The 20,414-nt window shown below is 48.3% G+C and overlaps 1 protein-coding gene across 2 annotated transcripts in view; it reads right to left on the reverse strand.

Annotated features, from left to right (window-relative positions):
- Positions 1-20,414, reverse strand: part of LOC105672731 (serine/threonine-protein kinase 17B-like) — a 100,103-nt gene that overhangs the window by 17,128 nt on the left and 62,561 nt on the right. For both annotated transcript variants that reach the window (XM_012367863.2, XM_067347600.1), the window contains 2 exons: positions 7,871-8,083; positions 7,239-7,377 (listed from right to left, as the gene is read on the reverse strand). In XM_012367863.2, coding sequence (XP_012223286.1) covers positions 7,239-7,377; positions 7,871-8,083 — 352 coding nt within the window. The remainder of the gene's footprint in view (positions 1-7,238; positions 7,378-7,870; positions 8,084-20,414) is intronic.

Genomic DNA, 20,414 nt, shown 5'->3' on the forward strand with positions numbered 1-20,414 from the left:
GACTCTGCCCAGCAAAATATTTCCATTGGCCCCGTTAATTAATCGCACGTCTCACGACGGAGAGAGCGCGAGCGCTTCGGAATTTATGAGAACGTGTTATCGTAAGAAAAATTGGCGCAACGCCTCGACCTGCAATAATCGTGTGACTTTGATCGCGCAATATTTTATATTTAGCCGCACTCGGAGAAACTAATAACATTTATTTCCGTCACTGTGTGCGATGCGCATTCCAGTGGATACGCTGAAGTCGCAAAACCGGAAACAAGCTGATATCGCACACGCGATTCCACTTCGCGTCCGAAGAAGAGGCATCATCGACTGTAAAATCGCCACAGCCTGACCGTCAGATTGTCGTACACGCGCACACATAGACGCGACTCGCAGCCGCATGATGTAACATCAGCTTTACGCGGTTAACGATTATTACCTTCTCCGCAGCGCGCTGCTCGCCGTCGTTGTCGCTGATGTTGCCGCCGCCGTTACCGCTGTCTAGCGAAAGCGAGCACGTGAAATTGTGACAAGCACTAAAACGTGTCGCAATTACTTAGACAGCACTCGGACGCGCTCTTGTTCGCTTTTGTGGCGTGCGCGCGCGCGTTTTACGAGTTCTTTTATTATCAGTCGCGGCGTGTGTCCCGTCGGAACATACGACACGCGCGAGCACGGATGTTGAAATTTTCAAGTATTCTTTCTCTACGACTTCTTCTCTCCACTGACTTGAATTGACTCGTCAGGTAGTAGAAGCAATGTTAACACAGATCCATCCGGATAACGCGTACAAAAGAAGGAAGACCGCGGTTTGTATCGTTATAATTACAGACGGAAGGTGCGAAAAGTATAAAGCGCGAAGCAGACAGTTTTGCATCGAATGAATAATTTAGCGTCTTTCGAGTCGAATAAATAATTTAACATCTTTCGAAATGGCTTCATCGAAAGTGCCCGCCGCTCTTACGGTTTCTACTGCGCAATGGAGTGAAACGCGACATCACTCACTGTGCTCGCGACGAAATATCGACGCTAATAACGTTCTGTAGACGTACGCTAATTACATGCCATATTGCTCAGACGATTAGATTCGGAGAAAGAGAGAAAGAGAGAGAAACGCGCGTCGCGTCGCAGAAGATTAGCTTCTGCCGCTTCACCGGCTGTCACTCTTGGCCAACCAGTTCTCATCTTGCGACACCTAAAAGGCTACTAATTGACCGAGTAGCGTGACGATAAGCTGACCACAAAAAAAAAGAAAAGAAAGAATATGTACGAGCAAACGCTCTAAAATCTCTACCTATCTTCCGCGGTGAAAGGATTAGCCGGTCCGTTGGAGAAGAGGCGCTAATTGAGAGTCCTTGGCGACTCGCGAGACGAGCGCGCGACACTCGAGAGAAAACGTCGAATTTCGATCCGCCGGCGCCCACGCGCCGCCGAGCGAAAGGCGCGATGATATATGCGACACTCTCGCGGGCGAGTATAGGCGCGCGGTGCAATTATAAAAATAGCCGCTATTTGGCGCCGATTTTATCGCGATATTATTGCGCGCGGTGCTATTATTAGCGCGGTGGCAATATCCGCGCGCGGCCGACACGCGACTTGCCCACGTTTATCATCGCCGGGGCGATTTGTTGCTCGAATAAACAAGTCGTCGGCGCATTTAATCCGCAGGCGATATGTCCGCGTCTCTATATGCGCGACCGAGATCGCCCGATTGCCTACCCGCCCGACTACCAATCACGCTCTCACGCGATGAGCAAGTGACCTATTTGTAACGATTCTGATCAAAGGAAAAATATTCTACTGCCAAGAGAAAATGTAATTCAATCCTGCGATTTCGACGGTTCGGCTTTAGAAATTGGATGCGCGATCAAATTCGCGAACAATGAAAATATTTGAATCACGGTGAACGTTATTAGTTCATTAAATCGGGCGCGTTTCATTATTTCTCCGATATTTTCTACAAATTGGCAATTATTAAAGCTCATAAATTGTGTACAAAGCCAAGTCGACCAAACGGCTCTGCGTGAGAAGGCAGGCTTCCAATTCTTCGCAAAATAATCGACATACCATGTTGCAGTTTACGGCATCGAACTTTTATCGACGTTTTGCAATCATTTCTGTATAGATTTCACGGGCAAATGCACGAGGCCATATTTTCTATTTTTGCGGGCTCTTCACTCGATAAAGCGTGCCCTCCGTACAGACTGACCGCTCTTGTCTATTCTCGAATCGATGGTAGACATTCCGCGGCTAGAAACAGCCGCAAAGGATAAAGCCACAGAACAGATCGCACAGTCGGCTAACGGGAACGATGATTTTTCCGCAAATGCGTACGCGCAATTTTCTCGGCAAACCGAAGAAAATCGTCGAAAATTGTTAGCATCGTGGTTAACAAGCGGATAAAAAATAATTATATATGTAAATTGTAAAAACAAAATTAAACAAACGAAATAAAAAAAGCGTAAAATATAGATAATTCTCTTCCATTCCTTTGTCGTGATTATACACGTACGTTTTCCCTAATTAATATTTGCCAACGTTTCTAACATGATGGATGCGCGTGAGTAACGTTTGCAGCCGACTCATCGCGGCGGAATGCAAAACCGAGCATCAGGACTATCCCGCGACTCTGGGAAAGCACGGGGAACATATGGAAACCGCAATTAACACGGCCCGTCGTGCAAATTCTCGCGAATTTGCACGGTCGGCGAACGCCAGTGCTATTTCGTCGCCGCGCGGCGAGTTTTCGCGCGCTTCGGCGCGACTTTTCCGGCGCGGCGCGGCGACGGATATAGCTGTTCCGTTTCGAGCGTGAACTAGTACGGTGTGTGAGGCCGGCTTTAGAACACCGGCGCCCGAAAGTTCGTGGCCGGCGGCCAAGAAGGCCTCTTGGATGCCGGCCAAGGAATTCGCGTGCATTTTTCCATTCATAACCGCGAAATCTATATTTGGCCGCGGCATATCGCGCGAATTCGTGGCGCGGCGTTATTTTTAGGATGAACCCGAATGCGCTCGTTAACCTATTCGCCGGCCAATTGCCTTTCTCGGTCGGCGCGACAGTCACCGCCGCGTCTTACGTTTCGCGCACGTAACAAAAGGATGAGATAACTATTCATTTTCTTTTTTTTTTCAAAATCAATTAATTTCGCAAATTTTTTCTCGGCAACCAGTGCCAGCCAGTTATCTAAAGTATTGTTTATTTTGCGGTAATTGCTATAAAAATTATTTTATAGCGATTACTCGCAGAAATTACTCTCGCGAATATTCATTTTGCAATAACCGAATATGTTCTTATCGTTCGAGCGAGAGAGAATTCCGCGAGACAGTGTTTCGACCTGTGCGAAAACGGCTGCGCAAACTCGCTGGACAAACGAGGATAAATATCGCGCGTCAAAGGTTCATCCATAAAAGCTGCCATCCATCTCATTGTATATTTGGTATATATCACAGCTGCGCGGCGGCGCGATGCGCGTTAAAAAAAATTTCCACCGCCGCGTATCCGCTTTGATGCGCCGTCACGCCGTCGATACGGACAAAAGCGCGCGATTCGCCGCGACGTGTTATTTCGCGAAATGCAAAGCTGTCTGGATGCGTCCTGGCCGGCAGCCAAAAGCATATCGGCCGTCGATGCCTCGAAGGCTTATTTTTCTCAGCCGCGCTTGAATGGCCGCGCGAAAAATAAACGCCGCCGCGTTCGTTCTCGCGGGTCAATGAATCGAATACGCCGTGGAGCGCATCTGAATAGCGACGATTCACGGCCAGCTGACGGCGAAGAAACCGCAATATTCCTATTCTATTGGAGTTAATTAGTTTCCCGTGAAACTCACGAGCTAAACGATCTGCATCGCTCGAAAGTGTCGCTTCGAGCTTTGTGTAGGCCTCGCGGTAAAATCCGCAAAATTGTTTACACGATCGTCAATAACGAATCTTTAGCTGAAATTGCGTTATATTGCAATAATAGTATTCGTACCGTGAATGCGCAGAAAGTTATCTTATCGATTCGAAAACACCGTGATATCAGGATAACCCGGCCGCGTAATCGGTCTTATCATGACAGGATCGATAAGATGAATCGCGAAGGTCGTTCGAACATGTGACCACGATTGCAATTTATTCATCGCGGTTGTCGCAACGGGGAAGACTTTAACGAAACGATAATTAACAACCGTGTTGATTACGAATTGATAAAATTCTATAAAGCTCGCGAAACACGGCTGCAGAATCGACAGGTATTTATGAGCTAATGATGAATTGAGCGATTAACGCAAATTTGCGAAAGCCGCGTAATTGGGTTGTATAACTGCCATCATCATTATGCGAGCCGCGTTATGGAGATCCGAAGGATCGGGCGGCTGAAAACGCGCGGCGTGGCGCGGGCGCGAGTGCGAGCCCGGCCCGTGTCGCCCGGCGGAACATTATTAATACAACTCGCTTACCTTGGCTCGCCCATATCGATCACGCCGATAATCGATAAACACGTACCTCCCGTATACCTACGCGCGAGTTGCAGCGTGCAAATCGCAAATTGCAAATCTTCCGCCGCCAAATAGGAAAAACTGGTTGTCATTTGGCGCGCGCATGAAACTCATCGTCGAGGTTGCATCGGTCGGCTCCGAATCGCTCCCTTCCCCCGCCCCCGCCGCCGCCGCCGCCGCCGCCGCCGCCCCCCTCGGAATCGACCGTGCCGCCGATCGAGACGGAATTATCTGTTGCACTTGTCGTTTTCTTCTACGCCGGGACGATACGGCGACGGCGTACAATAAGATGACGAGGCACACGAAAGTTAAAAAAAGATTTATTCCCGATCGTTGCTGCAATGGGACTCCGGTCGCGGTAAACAAGTTATTTTTAGCCCCCGGAGATTACCCCCGTTTAAAATTGAACGGGAGAGAGAGATGAAAGAGTCAATTGCATTTTTTTTTCTTTTTTTCTTTTCTTTTTTTTTTTTTATACATCATCGTTCGGTGCCTCGCCGCGCGCTCGAACCAGTTATTCCCGGACGCCGAATCCACCCGTCCGCGATTTAAAGCGAGATATTAGCTCAATTGCGCGACTTTTACGAAACATCACTCCGTTTGAATGGACGGATTATATTTAGCCGCGGAAAAATTACGCGGGATCCGCGCTGACTTAACGCGAAACGTCACATTGGCCGCGACGGGTGAAACAGCGACGAAATACGACGCGGACTATTTCCATAACACTCCCGACGTCGCGTACAAAAATACTCCGTGGGACAGAAACATCCGATTGGCGCCTCTGGTTTCGTCGGCATTCCATCGCCGTGCGTTGTTCCGAAGCGCTCCATCATTTCGTAGGTCGCGCGCGTGTCATCGATTTCTTTAATTAGAACGTGTCGCGTCGCTTCGCGTCGTCGATCTGTCTCAGTCGAAAAAAACTGTCGCAGGCTCGCGATATGAATCGCGCGCGCGAGAGAGTAACGTTTAGAGAAGGAATTTTAGAAACATCGGGGGAGAGAGACGCGTGGGATTAGATGAATCATCGAGGAGTGTACGACGCTCGCGCTCGATACGCGTACCCGATCTATTTTCATTTCTTCCACCGCGAGAAGTGTCAGGTGACATAACGGCGTGAACGGTAACGCAAGACTGATTCCATATGCTCCCTCGGCAGAATCTGCGTGTAGAAACGTGAAAAAATGTGCGGATCGCAGCACTATTCGCAGAATTATATATAGCAAGAAAAGTTGGGAAACAAAACAATTATCGTCAATTGCTTCGGTTCATTCGTATAATTATAGAATTTTATTAACTACAAGAAATATGTCGATCAATTTTCGAAAAATCTTCATATTTTAAATACAATTTAATTTCTTTCAAATCAATATTTTTTAATAACTATTTTTCGGAAACTTTTTGACTCGCATATATTTTATAAAATATACTTTTTATATTTGATACCGTTAATTACATATGCAAGCGAATTAATAAAATGTATTTAATCATTTATAAGTAATCCCGCTGTTTTTTAATTCTTTTTTTATCTGTAGATAAATACACATTTTTGTGATAAAACGTGCGTGGAGTAGAATCTTAATTTTGCTCAGGAAAGACGTCGAAAAATTGATTTATCTGCTAAACGTGCCGCAAAACGTACAAGGTGTACACCGCCAGCGCATAGAAATCGTTCCTAATCAGTCTTTTGGCAGAGAATACCACCGAGCACGTAGGCGTTTACATAACGATTTAGGTCGATCGTGCGGACCGCGACACGGAACGCGCGTAGCCCCGCAGCTGAGAAATTGCCAGAGGCGCCCGAAATGTCGTTGCTCCTTTGCCAGAGAGCTTCTCTCTCGCGGCCCGATCCGCCCGAAGAAGAGTGCAGCGTCCGTCGAGATTCGGCGTGATAAAGAACGCGCTCGTCTCCGACCGAGATTCACGAACGCTTTTCGGCGAGAGAGCGTGGTGAACCGATTCTTTTCCTCTTCGCCGCGATGTTTTCACCGATAAAATTCGGACTCGCGGTGCACCTTTCTCCCACAACATAGTATTTCGTAAAAATTCCTTCCGCCCCGCCGAACAAATTGCTATCCCCTTCGTATAATTATTTTAATTGCGATAATTCGATGTTGAAAGTTACAAAAGATGTCTCTCAGGTAAATCGTCCGTTCTGCGCGCACCGCGGCAGGAAAAACGAGATAAGAATTATTTGCACGAACGACAATCTCCTCCTGTTATCGCTAGTTATTTTTAACGTCCGGAGATATAGCGGAGGAGCGAATCGCGCACAATTCGCTTGCGTCTTCGAGAATTATTTTCCAATCTCCCAGCCTTAAAAACGGGCGTTATTGTCGGAAATTTTAGCACCGCCGATAAAACCGTGACACATGGACATTATTACGAGCAATGAACCGCCGAAGATATCTCGCCCGAAATACCTGTTCGTGAAATTTGGATTTTTAAATTCGCATTTAAAGCCGCGCGAGAAAGTTATCATTTGACATAATACAATGCCGGATCACAAACGTTATCTAAATTATTGAATTATTATAATATTGCAATCAAACGCGTGTTTTCTCGGGTGCTTTCTCGAAAAAAAAAAAAAAAAAAAAACTGTCAAGACGCGCAGATATATTTCTGCCAAATCGACTATAAAAGGATGTATTTATGTGCTTCGACACGCACGCGGTCCTGAATGTTAAACGCAGCCAGCACACCTTACACAGATATTTTCGCAGTACTTTCGTTTCGTTAGGCCCGCCATCGCCATATAAACGTTTGAAAACTCACCTTGATGTCGAGGTGAGCTACGTTGAGGGAATGCAGAAAGGCGATCCCGTCCAAAATCTGCTTCAGCAATCTGGCGACCTGCCGTTCCTCAGGAACTTCGTCTCGGTCGAGTATCATTTGTAACTCGCCGCCGGGAGCCCTGTCGCAACAAACATTATTTGTCTCGCGCGACTTGTACAATATTTACATTTAGCGTGCGTATTTTTTCTTCTCGCGCGCGCGCGCGAAAAATAAACGGCTCGCGACAGGCCGTTCCGTGAATTTATTCAAATAAATTCAGCACATTACGCACGTCGGGTGGAATCGATGCAACGTTATTTTACCGATTGACCCGCGCACGCGATGCGCGCGTACGCTCAACAAATATCACGAGTTTACGCTTTGTCCTACTTTTTATAATAATTAGCAGAGATTACGACACGTAGAAAGTTGCACGCCACGCTATCATAGCCAAGCGCTTCGCCATTCAATTTTGTTTTATCTCTCTTTCATCGTAGCGTGAAGAATCTAAATAAAATCGTCTTTTAGCGTTATGTAAAAAAAAAAATTTTTTTACCCGCACGCAACTCGAAGGTAAGATTTAAAATAGCCCGACTGAGAATAGGATGGATGGGAAACGTCCTTGTACTTACATTTCGAGGACGAGCACCATCTCGGTGTTGGTCTCGAAGACCTGATGGAGGGAGACGAGACGAGAACAATGGGCCGCGGCATCCAACACAGCGACCTCGTGAAGCGCTTCCGCTCTCAGCTCCTGGGCCCGCCGTCGCTTCCTCAGGAACTTGGCGGCCCACTGCCTGCCGCTGGATCTCTCGCGGCATCTTCTTACCGTCGCATATTTACCACTGGAAAGAAATATGCAAACATCTTAGTATTACATCGCATATGTCGCAAGAAGATTAAAAATAGGATTGAATATGATGATATCGATATATCAGCGAAAGCGTATGCAAAAATCAAGACGCAAGGAATAATATTTAAAATTTAAATTCGAAATTTCGCAGGGACGATTAATCGCTGCTAATTTTTGTGACTTGACAGCTGCATCGAGCAACAGGATAAACAGCATCGGGCAGCTGCTTTCATTGTGGCGCGCGTTCGTTCATTAAGGCGTTGATTGCGCGAATGCGCGGAGCGTTTCATTTCGCCGAGCGAATAATTGAATTTCATAACTTTAGGCGTAATCGCGACTTTATGGACGATTGACGTGTGCCGGTCTGCGCGCGCGGGCGCGCGCTATCGCTGATTGCTGTAATTTGTCCCCACGGTCGGCGCTCGCTAATAGAGACGTTAAGAGGCAGGCGAATAATAATAGTATCGCACGAGAAAGTCCTACACAAACACGTAAAACGATCGGTCGGCTTTCACTTTTTCCATTAATAACGCGCTTCGTTCCTCCCTTATGCTTTTCTGATTATAGGGAGCGCGCCGCGCCGACTAGAGATTTTTATCACGGAAAAGTCGCCTTTTTGCGTGCTGTCGTCGCGCCAAGCATTGCGGCGACCGGACATCCGCGTCTACTTCATCATGCCATTCCGAACACCGGAGCATAAAATAATAACGAGGATTGCAACAGCGTATTAAAATTTTCAATTTTTTCCAGCGTATCGCGGCAAAAATTCGAGTCGGATGGTAGAATGCAGCCGCGAATTGCAAGTCTGAAATTGAATCGCGGAATAGAACGGTTTCACGTAATGCAACGGAGATTGCGATTAATTGCAATATCGAAATCCTCGATGATTTGATTGCAAAACCCTTTCCAATTATGCGGAGACCGAGTACGTCCACATATATATGAGCTGCGCATTAGTTGTGTACGGCGCGGCGAGTGTACAATATGGAACACGCAGGTTGAATCATCGCGACGGGAAAGCAACTCGGCATAGACGCGGACGTTTAATAATACGAACGAATGTAATAATACCGTTATCAGTTTCAGCGTCACGAGATTGTGTAAGCGCCGAGAGTTATGCGATTCGCGCAAGACACGCGTGCCTGAAATTATTGTACTTAAGCGCCGTCATTAGATCACTGAAAGATTTCTTGCGCGGTCTTCGAGCCTTCGTTCGGCCTTTCTATTTTTCCCGAGGCCGCGCAATTTTTATCGAGTGAGAGAATTTTAACATTCACCGCATCACCGCAGGAATATCGCGGAAAATATCAAAATTCGGAAAAAAAAACTCGAGATATGCGCGGCGATACGAATATATGTACATTTGGCAAGCGTCGATCAAGCGAGCGCTCGAAATTCCATCGCGTACGAACTCTCTCGCGAGCGAGAACCCGCCGTAATCCGACGATCTAAACAACCGCTAGAAAGCGAACTCGTCGGGGCAATGCACCAGCTCGCAGTTAGAGTCCGCGGGCCTAAATTCGAGCAGCATTAGTGAAAGCACGCGTACGTTTATTACATAAAGAGAGCTTGCCGGTCGAGGAAGTGGCCGTACGTTCGCACGCACGCGTTCGGAAGCGGAGCTTTGCACCGGTAATGAGCATAAATGAGCGACATCCATTTTTTTCACGACTCTTCGGATCTCGTCACGCTCGACGAGAGCGCTGGCGCAATGTATTTGAAACAATTCTTTCAAAGAGAAATATAGTTCATTGATAGAAAAAAAAAAAAGAGGAAGATGAATTATATAATATAGAAAATTATTATACATTATATATTCTGTTAGGACATAATAGAAAAATAATGCAAGTGCATAAAGCGTAACGCAGCCAGTGTATTTATAGTTTCGAAATATTTCGCTAGCAATTATGTCCAATTATTTAACACGCAATTCAATGACAAAAGCGCGTCTGCAGCATCAAAAAGGATCGACGATGCGACAGATGCAGCGAGTGGAAATTATTGTGCGCGGAAAGAGAATGTTTACGTAGGAATCGTCAATTGTCCATCAATGTCTAAAGATGGGAAAGTGTCTAAGAGAGAGAAAGAGAGAGAAAGAGAGAGAGATAAGATCCTTGTACGAGGAAAATATTTTTCGGAGATCCGTTAAAGACGAGGGCCGAAGAGTCGTAAAAGATGACCACCACTCAAGAGATAGATGGCACGAAAGGACCGCCCGACAGGCGTCAAAGTAAGCATCATTAGTGGCCATTGTCCACTCGGCGGTATCTCACGGAGCGCGTCGGGAATGAGATGGAAGTCGGAGCGCGCCGCGTTTCGTATTTCTCTTCGCGCGTCTTCGTTCTCCTTTTGCCCAGGTGACGCCAGCGCACATCGCGAGAGCGTCACTTCGGGGACTTTCAGGAAATTAATTTTCCTCGATCACGAATTGTTATGCGAAAGTGGATTCGAACATCAGAACATTCGAATTTTCAAAGAAAACGTACCAAGGGACGCAAATCTCGTGATTTCAAGAAATTCTTTTCGATAATAAATTATTATACGCGAAAAAATGGACTTCAAGTTCAGAGCATTGGAAATCCAAAAATCTTTTGTGAAATTTGTACCTATTTTTCTTTTCTTTTTTTTTTTTTCATTGCGAACTTTTACCGCGAAAGACCGCAAAGCACGCAAATCGAGTCGTGTCAGAGAGATAATCGCGTATCGCAGGTGAGAACTGCCGGACGCCTCGGTATGTAGGTTGACGAATGCGAACGCGATTGAGAGCGAGCAATCGCGGGCAATTCTCTATCGGACCGAGTCGTTATCGGCGTTCTAATTGCAGGCTGTTACGAAGACGAACCCATCTGACATGTCTCTCGCTGTCCGACGTCCTACGGCGGACAAAAGAGGAGAAGGACGCGTGCCGCGACGCAGCCGGTTTTCGCTCGATCGTGCGCGTTATCGAGTACGCGGGAGTCTCCGGATCGCGGGTTAATGATCGCGCGATTTCGCGTTGCCGCCGCTCAATTAGCGATTTAATCTCTGACAGACGTCGCAACCGCGAATCTTTCTGTTCCGCTCGACGACTTCTCTCTCCGTTCAAAAGCACGCATTGATCTTCGTTATCCCGCGACTCGCCGCGCAACCATGACGCGTGAGCAACGCGACGTTGCGAGGAATGTAATTAGATAGAATTTTCAACGGAGCAAACATGTGCGCGAAACGATATCTACAGGGGAAGCGATGCTCTCGTCGTATCGATTTCATCGGCCAGCTCGCTCGTCAAAATAACTACGCCAGTTCGCGGCCGTGCCTCTCATCGGGGGAAAACACGTTCGAGTACCGTTACATCCGGCGGTGGTATCGCGTATCGCGACTCCACGCACGTTGATCAGGTCGTAATCAACGAGGCGAGAGCGGAGTCGCTAAACTTCACTGCGCGACAACGGCCTTGAATCGACTCATCACAGCTCGTCAGCGTGACAGAGAGGGGAATACCGGTGGGCGAGATTCACTTCCGTGAAAAGCTGTCGCGCCTCGGCCGTCGCCATCGGTGAATGATAAGCCATGGCGAATCGCAATATCATCGGTGCGGTGGATAAGAAACTGTTCCGGGAAGGGACGGAGCGCTCGCAATCTCGCCGCCGTCGTCTAATGAGGCAACTGTAAATCCGGCGTCGCGATGTTGACAACGACGGACGAACGGCGGAGGTATTATTATTATCGCAATAGTGTCGCTAATGCCCTATCGTGCACCTGGAGATTAGCGCGCCGAGTGGGAAGACACCGGGGCACAATCGCCGGTTATTACGATTCCCTCGTTCGGAGAGAGAGAGAGAGAGAGAGAGAGAGAGAGAGAGAGAGAGAGAGAGAGAGAGACGCTTTCTGTGCTCTTTTCGCCGCACAAATGAAGGCGGAATCGTCCCGCCGTCGCTCGTTCGACGAAGCAATCAAAGCTGCCCGTGAGACTGCCGAGGAAATCATCGCGAACCCGCGAGAGACGCATCTCGATATAATTTCGCCGACGAGAGAAGTCCGCCAAGCTGCCATTCGTTTTCATTGCCGCGAGTTCGTCGACATGTCCGCTATCTCTCGTGCGATTGTATTTATTTTCAGGATTATTACAGGCAACTCATTAGCTTAGGATTCATAATTTAACCAGTTTTTACTCGTTTGCAGGAATTTAAACGATTACGCAGCTATTTGCCGTCCGGTCTAATTTTATGCGCGCTATATTATTTTAGTTGTAAAATCCGTAATGGGACTCAACAGCTCCGAGTGTCTCTCCTAACGAATCGACAGGTGTAATTCTTTAAGTATAGCTTAGATAAACCGCGCTTTTTATCTACACGACTGGACGCATCTGCGAGGCGAGAGATCGGGCGCGTGCTAATCTAGCGAAGTGGAAGTCGACCGGGCTTGTTGCATAAATTTTCAAGTTGCGATTCGACCCTTCCACCTGTCGGTGGTGCAGCTGCCGTCCGCCTGTTACTCTGGATTTTGTCCTTACAAAATCCTCCTAACAAGCGCGCAGGTGTCGGTCGCGGAAACTTTAGATCGCACCATTAAATCATGTATTTATAATAAGTGCTGCTTTTAAGATAAAAGAAGCCAAGACCTCTGAAAAGACTCACATCGTTTATTTCCCTTTTTAAATGGGATCCAAAAAAATTATTAAATTCTTTTTATCATTTTTTCACCCTTTGCGATCCGAGTCCGACATAGCGCTTTGCGACAATCCTCTACATAAATCTTCAAACAACGGAATCGCCGCATGATTGCAATTCGCAAACGGTATTTCTCTAGTCTTTCCTCTCTTTTTTTCGAATTATATTTTCTAAAAAAATTTATCCGCTAAAATTAATTCGAGCAGCGAAGATTGGGTTCATTAATGAACAATTAATATGAATAATCGACTTCCAGCTGATCGACGGACTTAGCGGCGCTGCAATGATATATGATTTAATATAAAAATCGAGAAACGATTTCCATCGGAAAAAGAAACGCGGAAATGTCTTCGTCATTACGCTGCCTTCGGCGGCTTCGCGTCGAGTGGAGCATAATGACGAGATCGGCGACGCGGTAATGAAGCCCTTTGTTGCTATGCACGGAGCACACCGACTTCGACTTGAAGGGACTCACACCTCGCGGATGACCGCTCGTAAGGCATCGCTATTCTCCTAACAGTTGAAAAGTTTTTTCAAACCAAAGTGAAAAAGCGTCGTATAAATAGCCGATAAGAGATTCTAATCGCCAATATCGAGCGCAGCAAATCCGACATAATGCAATCCGGAGTAATCGGAATTCGAATCGACTACTAAAAGATCCTTAAAGGATTACGGCTTCAATTAGCGTTCGCATGTACACCCCGGTGCACCCTGCGGATGCAATTTAACGCCAAGCAGGCTGCAACCGATCTGAACCGCGAGGCGCACGATGGTATCGATCGTTCGTGTCATTAACAGGGTCAACGCTTAAGCCGTTCGATCGAGATTAAGATTGCACCTCGTTACGACGGCCAATAACCCGGCTGAACATCGCGAGATTATATTCGCGTGCGAGTAATAACGCCTGGATATAACCGGTGTTAAGTGCCAATCTATCAGTTAGCGAACCGCTTTATTGCAATCAGTGTTAAGTTGACGCTAACGCTTCGCCTTATCGTGGGATCCTACCTCGCGCACAACCAGCTATGCGCTGACCCGAAAAAAAAAAAGCACAGTTTCTCTTATTAAAGATTATTACGTATTTTCAAGAATCAACCTCTGGGAAGAATGCAGGTTTTAATTGCCGTGTATTATAAATTGTTAATTAACATACATCGCGATGCGATCTGAGAGATGTTCTATCCGACTCTCTTTCTCATTAAGCCCGCGTCCGTCGTTGCGAGTGAAAAGTCGTGATCTATTACAAGCGCAGACACGGCTCGAGAGGTTTAACCCGATTTCTTCTCTCGCGGCATCCTTCCCGAGGGAGGTAACCCGCCGATGCGCATTCCCGCCGTCATTAACCTTCGCCTGGTTAGTGCGCGCGGCTACTTTGCAGCGCGGACGGAGAAATCCGGAGGAAAGTCACGGTCTCGTGACAGGCAGAAGGATGCGCGCGAGAGAGATCACAGGAGTACGAGTGCGGACAGATCGGTCGCGGGTCGAGATTTCCATCTCGATCACTCGTCAAGGTCAGAGCTAAATACGCGGAGCGTCATTAACCTTGACCAAGTATCCCCGTACGCAACTTCGTACCGTCCGCGGAGAAATTCCGCAGGGGTGGTCACGAGCGAACTTCTTCGTCATTAGTGAACAGAGTGATTTGTTTTCTCCGACGATTTCGAGGCGACGAATTATAAATCGATTTGCGCATGCTAGATTTTACCGGCTCGGTGCAAAAGATTACTCGTATTTGTCGAGGAAAATTGAAGACAAATTGCAGAGTCTCAAACTATGTTTTGTTAAGCAAAATAGTCGTCATTTGCTTTAATACACTTTCCATCTTAAAGGTAGATTTTTGTATGCTGTTTCAAAGAAACTCCATGTTCTGAATTTTTTTGCCATAAACTTTTGCACCAATTTAATTGTATAAAAAGTATCTCGTTTTTAGTATAATATATATAACATGTAAGACCTTTATTATTTCCAAAAAAATTAGATACAATGTGAGCACTAATTAAGAAAAATAACATACAAAAATAATTAATGTTAAAATATTTAACTCTAACGATAAATAGATTCAAATTAACTTTTCAATTTACTAATAATTAAATTTTTTTAACGGATGCAAATAGTTTTAAATTTGATATAAAAATTTGAAGGAGAATAATCTTCTTAACGATATAGTTGGAGGATAAAATTTAATTGAGAATTTGAGAATTATATCTCTGATAACGCGATATCAGCTGTTCGAGGCAGCAAACGTACACACGTCGTCGAGCAGCGGCGAGTCGGCTAATGGGAAAAACTACATTACTTTCCGCTACGGCGAACATTTCATCCTGAGGAATGCGTTTCAATCTACCGGGCGTACCGTAGATCTTATCGAGGACGTGTGCTTCCCGCGAGAGCGCGATGTTTTCTTGTGTCACGAGTGTGTCGAGCGCTGCTCGAACGCGAGGGGATATTCCCGCGGGGCCTCCGCTCGATGCAGCGAATTAAATGCACTCGTGTGGCTCGCCTGCGCTACCTGCTCGCGATGTTACTTTGCATTTCCGCGGAGAAATCCAAGTTAGCGACCGTCGTTTCGAGATGAAACCGCGGTTTCTTACTCAAAGTAGCAAAATTAAATTTTTTCACCTTTGCGTAAGTATATTTTGCTATCAATTTCACACACGGTGCAAAAAGCACGAAAATTAGATTCCTCACTTTTACTTCCGTCTAATACAAACCGAGGATCGACAAAAACGAAGGGAATGTGCGTTCCATTGAATTTTCCATTATCGGTTTCCGCAAAGTGTGTGCTCTGCGCGTGGACGTGAAGCAATCTACAACGACAAATCATTCGCCATAATTATCGGAGTATCGGCGAGTGAATAATGCAAGAAAGCTGCCAGGTTATAAACGCTATCCCGTCGCGTCTTCCTATTCCGCTCCGATCCGACTAAAGCGGCTCATTAACCACGAGCGAGGCGGTTATTGCGTTTCGACATTCCGCGGAACGTATCCCTCGCGGAACGTAAGCAAGCGGATTCCGGAACGCATTATCGACGAAAGCGAGTGCGCGCCAATGGACGCGCGCACCGGCGAGGCAAAATTAACAGCGGGAAACGACCGAGAGAGCACGGCTACCGTGCTTATCTCTTTCCGGAAAGGGGGGGGGGGGGGGGGGGCGAAAGGAAGAGCGGTGGATCGAGGGAATTTACCGCCGTGGATCAAAGATCGCGGGACGGCGCGACGCCGCCGCCGTCGGGCGGCGAAAAACGCGGCGCGGAACGAGCCGGTGCTCAATAGTCTGTAAAGTCTTTAATTTAGCGGTCTCCCTACTTCTTCAACGTGCCGATCGACCGACCGACCGGTGGCTTAAAGAGCGCAGCGCGTAGCTAATGGCGGCCGTGATCCTTCTACGACCGCCGCTTTTCACGAGCGTGGCTGCGAAACGCCCCCTCATCTCCGCGCCGTCCGCGTTGCGCGCTTCTCCTGCACACGAGAGCCCCGGAGCCGGTAGCGCGTTTAAGGCCGACGGCTTTAACGGGAGAGCCCTCGCGCTCTTTTAAGGATGACCCCCGGCTAGCGAAACACCATCGCGACTACCGGCTTCCCCTTCGTCTTCACGCGCGCGCCATCGTCTATCATTACCGCCGGCACGTCGATCGAGCCGCACGATGTTGCGTACTTTGCATTTCCACCGCGCCTTCTTCAGCCTAATCGAAGACATCAGTCCGTATTTCATTAGACTTATAATGCTTGAAAATGTTGGCTGCATCATTTTCAAGCCAGGCATCATCGCGGCTACTGGTTTTCCCTTCGTCTTTACGCGCTTCCGTCCGTGCCGATCGGCTGCTGCGCACAGCTTCGATCTAATCCGAGATATTAAAGTGCGTATTTCATTAAAGCTCATAACGCTTGAAAATAATGTTAGTTACATCATTTTCAAAGTAGCAAAGTATCGTCGCGATTACTGGCCGTCTCTCCGCCTTTACGCATCTTTATCCGCGCCGATCGGCCGCGCGGCGTCGCGTACTTTGCATTTCTGCAGCATTTTTCGCGATTTAATCCACCATCAGCATGCATTTCATTAAAATTCATAATGCTTAAAAATGCTGCACCATTTTCAAAGTAAGCAGTGTGGTATCTGCAAGCGTCATAAGTCGCACGGTTGATGTATGTACCTGACAGGATGCCGCCGCGCGAGAATCGCATTAGATCCGGATACGCGACGAGAAGGATTCACGCCGGAACAAAACTGAATTGTGTTCAGGATAAAGCGACCAAGAAATAGGGTTAACCCCCTCTCCTCTCTCTCTCTCTGCCGGATCTCTGGCGAGTTTCCACGGGAGAAGTCGCAGCATCATTCTCCGCGCTATATTATACTATATTTACCGCGCACGTAACGATTTTTAACGACAACATCCCCCGTGGGCTTCCGTAAGAAGCCGAAGATGGATCTCTAGCCAACGGGCCCTTTTTGCAGCGTTAACATCATCAAGCGTCCCGCCGCGGCATACCTGCGCGCGGCAAGAAGCACGGCCTCTCCGAGGAGGTCCGAGCCGCTGCGCGTAAAAGCGAGACTTACGACGACCCCGAGGATCGCTTTCCGAGAAGAAAGATCGAAAGGAACGGAGAGGGCGCTACCGCCGTTTCGAGTCCCCGCGGCGTGGGACCCTAATTTTACGCACCAGGAGTCAGACCGACCGAGCCGATGACGTCGCGCGGCGTTGTGTTTCCTCCTTCATCGTCCGATCGGTCCTTCTCTTTTTTCCGCGGAAAGGCCATCAGCGCCGGCGAGCGCTTTACGAGCTCTCCGAACCACGAAGAGACCTCCGCTAGCGCGAGGAGGATCGCTCCGTTTACTCGGGCCCTCCGTGATCAAAGAAACTCACAGCTGTTTCCTGTTTTGCGGAACATCGCGCGACGTCTTTGATTCGTGATAAATCGTCTGTTATTGTGTTCCGCCGATCGGATTTAGCCTGGAACGGCTTCGCGCGAGCGCAATCTCGACTCTCGCGCGACTCTCCGAACCGACTGACCCTTTTTTCCTGTTCGCCTTCTCCGCCGACCTAAATGGATGCAGATCGATCTTCCTGTCGGAGGTAACATGGCCCTTAATCGGTTACTTTCGTTCCACCGATTCGGACTGCGCCCGGCTCGCAAGTACGTTACGCTTAATATTTAGTGACACAACAATACTTTCACGATGTTTGCCTCTCTTAAGCAGTAAGCACGCTCGGCGATTATTTGCGAGTGCCGTTTCTCGTGCCAATATTTTTCGTGTCAGTGCAATTCTTAGGCCTGTATCACGACTCGGCGCTAAATTAATTGTCGCGACAAATAAATTTTAAGTAACCTTAAAACTGCAGTCATTATTGTAGAAATAAGTTTTCTTAGAAAAAAAAATGCATTTCAATATCGTCACCAGTGCACTGTGACGCGAGTCTCGGAAGATACCGAGCGGCCGCCCTTTCCGATTCGCGTAAACGGAAGCGTCTTGACAACGACTTAAAGCGGTAGTCCCGCGGATGCTGTAGAAAGTACATACACTTTCTCCGTGGCGTCTTTCGCGAGCGCTTCGTATGGGTGCGTATGACTCCGAGACGCGCATATTAAAGAACCTCTCCGGGAGAGAGATTATGTCGCTGCGCTTATACATATATGCACAGGTACCACAGGTGCAACGGCGACTTACATGCGCGCGGCAGCGCGCTCTCGCTATCTCGGGTGGGATCTCCCACTCACCTTTCTTTCGCGCTTCTAGCATCGCGGGTGTACGACAAAAATTAAGTCGGACTGTTCCTGGGAAACGCCAGCCGGTTAAATCGTCGAAGCGTAATTAAGATACAAGAAAGCGCGTGTAAATATATCATCGTAGAAACTCCAACGTGTCTCCGGGCGTCAGGAATTAATAGACTATGCAGCAACGCCCGACACAATGCGCGATTCAAGATTATCTCATGGCTCGAGCAGAAATCGCTTTAATGCAATTCGCATTCAACGCGGAACTAAATTAAACTACATTAAATATGGGAGAGCCTTTATGTGTCTACACCTTGAAATTAAACTCGACTCACGGGTGTGCGTGTTAATTTTTTAAATTAAATCTCCAATTCCTCATTATTGTATATATATATATTATAACGCTCTTTATTCGATGAATGCGTCGGATTTGTCGGATCCCAATTATCGTGACCACGCATTTCTCGCTCTCGCCCGCGGATCCTGTAATTTCGACCCGCGGAAGGAAAGTCCCGTTCCCACGAGCTCGCGCGCGCGCGCGCGCGCACGCGGATTTACGGAGCGTGGCGCGTCGCTCAAATCTCCCCGCGGGCCCATTAAAACTGTGCGCGCATCACGTAGCGCGGATCAACGACCCGCTTGGGGTCAGGCGCGCGGGGGCCCGTGGCGCGTTAACTGCCGGTTGCCCCGCGGCGCGGAGCCCGCCGCACCAGGAAATCGCCGCTGACGCCGGCGTCAGCGCATCCGCGTCAGCGAGCTAACGCGAGATAGGCAACCGTCGCGCGCGTCCGTCGTCGTCCTTTAAGGCATCCATTAGGATGCTCCTAACTGCTAAACACGTCGGCCCGATCGCTCACTCGCTCGCTCGCTCGGTCGGTCGGTCGGTCGGTCCGACGACCCCGCTCGTACGTAACGACCAGGACGAACCTTCCTGTTCCTTATCCCTTGCCTTCTCTGTTTCAGGATTCGCCTCTCCGTCTAAGCGCCGTCGCCTTCGCCGTCGTTTTCTCCTTCTTTCTCTTTCTCACGCGCGCACGAGCGCGTTTCTGTCCTCCGGCCTCCTCGCTTCTGACTTCTTCGAGGGTCATCGACATTCGCGCGCACACCCGACGACATTGTGCGCGATCACTGTGCGCTTCCTCGTCGTAGTCGGGAGCGACGCGCCAGCACCACGGCACCTTGCACGGGATAATGGATCGGACAGCTTCTAATCATAGACGAGGGTATAAAATAAATTGTAGAAATAGACAAGTTAGCGCGCGGCGCGCAACGGTGATTACCGGTGCAGCTCGCGATTTAACGAGGCTGCCATCGAGACGTCACGATTGTAAACGCCCAGCGCGTTCATTAATAATTCCGCGAGTAGACGCCGTGGAATCGCGCAGAACGATTGCTCCTGATACTGAGCCGCGGGACACATTGTTACACGGATCCTCGTTATCGAACGCCGGGCGCGTCTCGCTGAGAAAACAGCACTCTCTCCCTCTCTCTTTCTCTTTTACGCGAGGCTCGGCAATTTCCGCGTCAGCCTCCTTCAGCATCGCGAGGCCGTGCCTCAGCCCTCGAGCGGCAAGTAGCGAGTCGATGGAAGAGAGTTTACCTCATTACATAGTCTGCAACGCGGAAACCGGAGCGACTTACTCTCCGGGCCGCCATTAATTACCGCCCGAGCGCGGCGGTAATTAAAGAAATTAGCGGATACCCAAGGCACGAGGAGAGGAGAGCGACGTCGCCCTCTCTCATCGGCGCTGCTGCTGCTGCTGCTGCTGCTGCTCTCCCCCACCACCCCTCTATCACTCTATCCATCTCTCGAATGCAAATCCATTGTGCAACGAGTGCAACGGGTGCGCTAGAGTCGCTAGCAACGGTGAAATTCGTTCCAGTTGCGTTCGCCGCTCGTTAGCCGATTGCACAACGTTGCGCAACATCCTCCTCCTTCATCTTTTTTTTTTTTCTCTCTCT

Source organism: Linepithema humile, chromosome 1 (genome assembly GCF_040581485.1).
Source record: "Linepithema humile isolate Giens D197 chromosome 1, Lhum_UNIL_v1.0, whole genome shotgun sequence".
NCBI classification, from domain to species: Eukaryota; Metazoa; Arthropoda; class Insecta; order Hymenoptera; family Formicidae; genus Linepithema; species Linepithema humile.